Here is a 6,937-nt window from a genome sequence, read left to right on the forward strand (position 1 = left end):
TTCCTACTCTTTCAGCAGAATATCTCAGAGAAATTTAAACTTTTCTGATCAACTTAACTAATCATATATTAATATAGAATCATATTTAATGAGAAAAGATAAAGAGTAGAGAAAGTTCAGTAGTAATTGAATTATATAACTGTTATAAAGAATCAATCATCTTTAAATACTTCTATAATTTATTTACTGCTGAAAAGTTCTTTCTGATTTTTTACTAAGTGTAGAGAGTTATCAACTTTGATCAATTCTCTGAGTAAGAATAATAACATATGAAACATAAGTTGAATATTCATTAGTTAAAGACATTGAATTAAAAACTTTGAATTGAAAAACTAGAAACTGATTCTGAAAAATAGAGATATATATAAATCTTATAATTCAGATTAAAATATTTGATGATACTGATATAAATGAAAATTCTATCACAGCTATATTATAATGATAAAATATTCTAATATTCTGAGATCTCATGAGTAATATTTCTGAATATCAGTAAATTGTCAGAGATAACTTTGCTCAGATAATTCAGAATACTTTAACAGTAAAAAAGAGATATCTGATGAAAGATATGTAGAAGAAGATATGAAAAAAGATTAAATTTTCAAAGATATTTTCAATGAAAGATAGATTAATATAGAGATTTTTAATATAATCTATTTCTATTCAATATATTTAATTTTTCATGAGTTTTATATATAAATTAATTAATATATACTTTAATATATATAATTAGAATATACTTGTCTTTATATTCACTGAAGAAAGTTGCTATATTCTCTATCTTTCAATTTATATAGTCATAACTGCAGAGAATTCATTGATTTCACTGTACTGAGAAATCTTTTCATAAATCTTGAATTCTGTAGATATATTTCTGACAGCATATTAAATACATGTTTCTAGTTAATAGAAATAATTTTATATTTAAAATAGCTGTAATTCATTCAGTAATAGTCTGCATAGAGAGTATTTATTCTGAAAATAAAATATAGATGAAATCTGTCAGATGTACTGATTATATAAAAATGAAATATAAAAGTATTCATATTCATTACATAATAATTTACAAAGATGAATTAATAATATATATAGAGAGAATAACTTATTATCTTCTATTTCTTTCTTTCTTTCTTTCTTCTTCTCACAATTATATTATACTATGAAGATTATTCTTAGTTTATCTTACTCTCTCTTATCTTCAGTAAGATTAGTATTCTATCAGTTATAATAGAAAGCTTTTAATAAGAAAAGTTCTAATTTCAAAGATATCTTATTCACAGTATATCAAGAATATCAGTGATTTATTTATTATATTAATATCAGTAATATCAGTAATAACAGCAGCAGTAACAGTAAAAATAACTAATAACATCTCTAAGTGTACTCATATTATCACTGTAAAAGCTCAGAAGAAAGAGATAAATAGCTGTCTGAATATTCTGATAAAGCAGTTCAGTAAATAAATAATATATAAGTACTGTTATAAGTATATTTTTTCTCATCATTTGAATGTTACTTACAATAAGATGAAGAGAAGCTTAAAGTCTTATATAAATTATAATTATAAGAAAAAGAGATGCATAATTATCTCTGAAGAATTAAAAGAATAAGTTAATAATCTAATCTGATTTTATAACTTTTATCTTTCTATATTAGATGATTTTAAGAAAATAATAAAAAGAGCTATATTGAAATTAATGAAGAATCTTTTAAAATAGATTAAGAAAGTTAAAACTTATTAACAGAAAGTGAAAGCTTAATATATAAAGAGTATTACTATTGTTTTAAAAGTTCTAAATATTATTATCAGTACTACTAAAAAAGCTAAAATTAAGATTAAGAAAATTAAGTTGAATATTAAAATAATAAAATTAGAAATTAAAAAGAAAAAAGTTACTGCAGAAAAGAAGAAAATCACAATTAAAAAGATAAAACTTGATATTAAAACTATCAAGCTTGAAGTGTATTATAAGCTTTTGAGAATAATAGTAAGTTATATTAAAGAATAAAAATCAGTAATAAAGAATTTTATAAATTTGATAAATAATATCAATATCAAAACTAACTGTATTATTATTAAGATGTATAAAATAATGAAATATATTCAGAGATTTGTAAATTATCTTAATAAGAATTTAGTTATAGTTAGTGATAGTAGTAGCAGTAATAAGAAATTTAATATTAATAATAATTCTCTTTCTACTTTTCTTACTAATATCTCTACTACTGTTATTAATTCTCTCTTCTCTTTCTTCTCTAATCTTCTAACTTCAGTTAATTCTTTGATTATAAGCAGTATCAGAACTCTTAATATTCTCAGTGAAAAAATAAGTTAGAATTAGTGAAATAATTCTCAGATTTATACAGAAGTTAATAATAATATAGATGAATAAATATATAGTTTTTAATTCTCTTAAAATTTTTTCTCTTAAACAATGAATAGTTATTAATACTAATTCTTTATAAACTTTAATATCAATTCACAAGTTCTCTGAAATAAATATTAATATAAATATGACAGAAAATAATAATAATAATATAGAGATAATTTAAAGAATCTGAGAGAAATTATAGAGAGATATGACAGATTTTCAATAGAGAATGATTTCAGTAAATAAGATGTTTTTTAGAATTAGTAATTATATAGATAGAAATCAGTGATATTATTAATATAATAATGATTTTATTCTGTTCATAACTCATTTACAGTGATTTCATGACTAATTCACTCTTATATTAAGTTTTACAGTTCAGTGACAGTGTCGCTGACTGGCACAGTGGAACAACCATAACCCAGTCGTATAATAAGCCTACGTTTTTCCGGTATGGATACCGCTGTAAATCACGTGAGTACCGCTAAGGTTGCCTGTCTTGGCGCTCAGCAGCCTTCCCAATCGGGCAAAGGAGACTTCTCCCTCTCCGCAGCCAAACCTCCGACTACCTATCCCTAGTCACTCTCCCTCCGGCCACAGCTCGGAATACCTCTCCTGCTATTATTCCTTTTTCTCTCTGTCGAATTGCATTGTATTTTGTATTCTTTGAAGCCTCCTCTCCGTTCATCCGGTTTTGTCAGAATATGTTTTTATAGATTGCATTTCGCGGGATTCGTCATCGGCTTAATACCGTGAATTCACCATGGAATTGTCGCGACAGGACTATCCGGCCATTGTGGTGAGTTAAAACGGCTCGGGAAAATGGAATTATGTCTCTTTCCCCCCCCCCCCCCTCTTTGTTTGTTGCCCTTGTCTGTTGGGCGTTGTTGCTAATGAACAATGGTTCCTTTGTTTAACAGGCCTCGTTAACCCCTACCCAAGCTTCAGCCGTCCTTACCGAACGCATACGATTAATTAGCAAGATAAACTCAGATATCGCGGACTGGCTTTCGGTACTTCTTTTTCCATTTTCTTTTCGCCTCTCAATCGGGGGTTTCCTGAGCGGAATTTCCACCGAGCGCAAACTTACAATCCAAACCTAGGAACGACGACGGGTGGAAGACGCATATGTTTTGGGCCTTCGTAGGCTCGCACGACGGCAATCGCAGGATGCATCCGCAGCATTGGGGTAAGCAATTGGTGCGATGCGAAATCGATGTTGAATTGGTTATTGACAAATTATTTTTATATCTATCTATTAGGGTCTTTCAAACACCATGGCAACGCATCCTCACTGCCACGGAATCATTAGCGGAATCCCATGAAACCCTTTCGCACGGGATCGAGGCGGACGTTGAACGGCCTTTAAAGGAATATGCTACTAGGAATAACGATATGCAATCCATCTCAACGATGCAACAGGATTTGGCGAATCTGGCAAAGGAGCTTGAGTCTGCGAAGAAGAAGGCCGACAAATTAAAAGATAAAGGCCCAAAGGCTGCGGCGAAAACATCCAGTGCCGTTTTAGCTGCGCAGGAGGTGGCGCAACAATGGGAATCGAGGGCACCTTTCGTTTTTGAACAGCTTCAGGCTGTCGATGAGCACCGCCTGAACCACCTCAGAGATGTTCTCACCCAGTTCCAGACTCACGAGGCAGATCACATCGAAAGAACTAGACGATATACTGAAAGTTGCCTTAATGCGCTATTAAGCGTTCAGACCGACGAAGAGATTACAGCGTTTACTACGAAGGTAACAGGCGGCAGGGCTCCTGTCTCGAGAACAACAACGACGGATGCTGCAGCGACAACCTTACCCCCTTCGTCAGGCCAAATTCCAGCTGCCACTGGAGAACCTTTACGTCCCCCACCTAGAATCCATGACGATGCGGCTAGCCAGCGTTCCGGTCGATCGAACAAGGGCAGACTTGGTGCTGGTGAGTCATCGCTACTGAAAACTGACATAATTGGAAAAGGACTAACAAAATAATAGCACCCGAGCCCGTCGGGCACATGAGGCTTGGTGGCCTGAAACGGTTGGGTACTGTCATGGGCCGAAGAAAGAGTATTGTACATCATTCAACTGGGAACTCAGGTTCTCCGGAGAGGAAATTCCGGTCCCCATTCACCGCGTTCCGAAAGTCGGAGTCAACTCGAAAACTTCCAGCAAGTTGAAATGCAACATAACCCCAGCGATTATCTGGCGCCAATTACCTCCAGGGATGATCTGTCGCTTCGCCGCCCTGCTTCCTCGCCTAGAGAGACAGCCCGCAGCGACTCGATTTCAGCATCGCATCAACGACCAACGACTCCCAACGGTGCTGGTGTTCCTGAAGAGAGTTCTATCCCAGAGAGTACTGGGAAACATGGCAACTCCATGGAGCAAGCTCCGGCTACAGCCCAAGTATGATTACCAGCTCCGCAAATTTTCACGCACTGTTTTGCTGACTTTCCACTTTTCCACAGTCACCTAGAATAGATGCTGAGGGATATTCCGAGCGGCCGGCTAATCTTGACGAAATAACGCGACTTCAAAAAGAAGCTGCTGCTGCGTACGTTTTCTCTCTTCTTTGCTAGGAAATTAAGTGACTTACAGATGATTAGTGCCGAAGAGCCCGGTCTAAACCTCACTATTCGTGACCAACCTATCGAGGAGGACGAGGGTGAAGCGAAAATGGCTTTGAACGAGGTGGCGAACACCTTGCGATTGGTGAGCCGTGCCAGTTCTCCCTGTTTAGGTACTATGAAGCTAACCCCATTATTATAGAAAGCACAACAATCCGGCCTATCTCGTGGGGTTGGAACGTTGCGTGGACGCCGAGAGGTTAGGAACACCATTTTCGTCCCGAATCCACCCAGCGAAGATTCAAGCTTGAGCCCACTTCCCGGTCTAGTTGCGGGACCACCACCCGTTTCCCCATCGCACGTTCCCAAGATGGTCGCATCTCCTCCTAGTAGTCACGATGACCACGCTTTGTCGGATACAACGTCCATCCATTCGTCACAAACCCTTCATAGTCTGTCAGGACCTGTTTCACACCCTGATATGCCCGAGCCTGGCCTTAATGCATCCATTGTGGAAACGGTCAATGCCTGGTTCTCTGATGGCGCTGTTACCCGCTCCTTCGTTGTTGGAGAACTGGCTCTGGCGTATAACTCGACCACGAGCCCCCCTTCGGATCCTGAGCTTGTCCGCCTAAATAATTTCGACTTATTAGAAAAAGTCGCGGCAAATCCTATCCTCGCCACAGAAGCCGGACACTCCTTGAAAGGCAAGGAGAAGGAAAATGGCTCCGGTAACGAGGAAAGGAAGGGGGAATATCTAATCTCGCTTCCCAGTATCGCACGATCGACTCCCACGGTTGCTTTCAAATATCAAATACATCTCAATCCTTCTAACTTCTCGGCCTATTGCCCTATTATATTTAACCCTGTTTGGAATTTGGAAGAATTCCAAGCCAGCGTTATCATTACTTATTCAATAAACCCCAACTTCATTTCTGCAGAGTCATCCACACCTATCACACTTAAGAATCTCGTGCTCACCGTCAACCTGGACCTATCCCCACAAGAAGACGAAACCACCAAGCAGCCTCGCGAAGTTGCTCGCGCCACGGGAGCAGTCATGTATCCCAACACTGGCGCTACGTTCCGCCGCAAAACATCAGCCGTCACATGGAGAATGTCAGAGTTGGAAGTAACCACGGCAGGCGACCAACGGTTCCTCGCTCGATTTTCAACAACGGTGAGCGGACCCCGCAAGGGGAGAGTCGATGCCAAGTTCGACGTCCTGAATGCCAACAGCGGAGACAGGCTGGGTATCAGCGTTCAGACTTCTGGCCATAAGCAGGACAAGAAGGCCGATGACCCGTTTGCTGATGAGTCTCTGGCGACGGGTAATGGGACGACGGAATCACCAGAACCCAGCCCCGCATCGAAGACATGGGAAGAAGTCTCTACACGACGAATACTAACGGTGGGGCGATATATCTCTTTCGGATGAATTTCCTTATTTCTCCCTTCCTTTCTCTATTTTCCCCTTCTTCAAGTATGATATGTTCCTTTACCACCGAATAATGTGGAAATTTTTGTATTCTTATTCTGGCAGGCGGGGAGAAGATTGCGGTAACGGATGGATATATTGAGGCGGAAACAAAATGAATATTTCCCCTCATAGCCTCTTCTTTTGTTTGCTATTAACACTGCTCTTTCTTTTTCTTTTCCTTCCTTGCTTCTACTTTCCAGCTTAGAACAAGACACCACTTTCACTTTTCTGGGTTTTCTTTTTGTTTTCTTTTCTTTTTTTTGTCTCTGCTTTTCACTCTCTTACTTCTTGAACAATAAAGATTCCCCACTCATAACTAAATTTGGGTAACTTAATTCAATTGCGAAGACTGCCCTGCTTCTCCCTGAATACCTTCTCCTTTTTCAGTGCTGTCCCTAACACCTTTTTTTAATAATGCAGTTCCTGTGGTTTTCCCTCATCCATTTTATCATTCTCGTCGACATTCGTTAAACTCATTATCATTCTTATTCATCTAAGCACCCTTTATTTTCTTTATTATT

General features: G+C 37.4%; 2 protein-coding genes across 2 annotated transcripts; both read left to right on the forward strand.

Moving 5' to 3' along the window:
* Window positions 1-3,135: 3,135 nt before the first annotated feature.
* On the forward strand, window positions 3,136-4,546 carry BDBG_16726 (uncharacterized protein; the record flags this gene model as incomplete). Its single annotated transcript, XM_031724613.1, has 5 exons — window positions 3,136-3,171; window positions 3,293-3,385; window positions 3,476-3,561; window positions 3,635-4,308; window positions 4,365-4,546. The coding sequence occupies 5 exons, from the start codon at window positions 3,136-3,138 to the stop codon at window positions 4,544-4,546; spliced, it is 1,071 nt and encodes a 356-aa protein (XP_031577450.1).
* Window position 4,547: 1 nt separating this feature from the next.
* BDBG_16727 (uncharacterized protein) lies at window positions 4,548-6,374 on the forward strand (the record flags this gene model as incomplete). The annotated part of the gene is made up of 4 exons (XM_031724614.1): window positions 4,548-4,775; window positions 4,838-4,923; window positions 4,976-5,081; window positions 5,139-6,374. 4 exons carry the CDS (start codon window positions 4,548-4,550, stop codon window positions 6,372-6,374), a joined length of 1,656 nt encoding a protein of 551 aa, XP_031577451.1.
* Between the last annotated feature and the right edge of the window lie 563 nt (window positions 6,375-6,937).

The sequence above is a fragment of the Blastomyces gilchristii genome, assembly GCF_000003855.2.
Source record: "Blastomyces gilchristii SLH14081 genomic scaffold supercont1.4, whole genome shotgun sequence".
NCBI classification, from domain to species: domain Eukaryota; kingdom Fungi; phylum Ascomycota; class Eurotiomycetes; order Onygenales; family Ajellomycetaceae; genus Blastomyces; species Blastomyces gilchristii.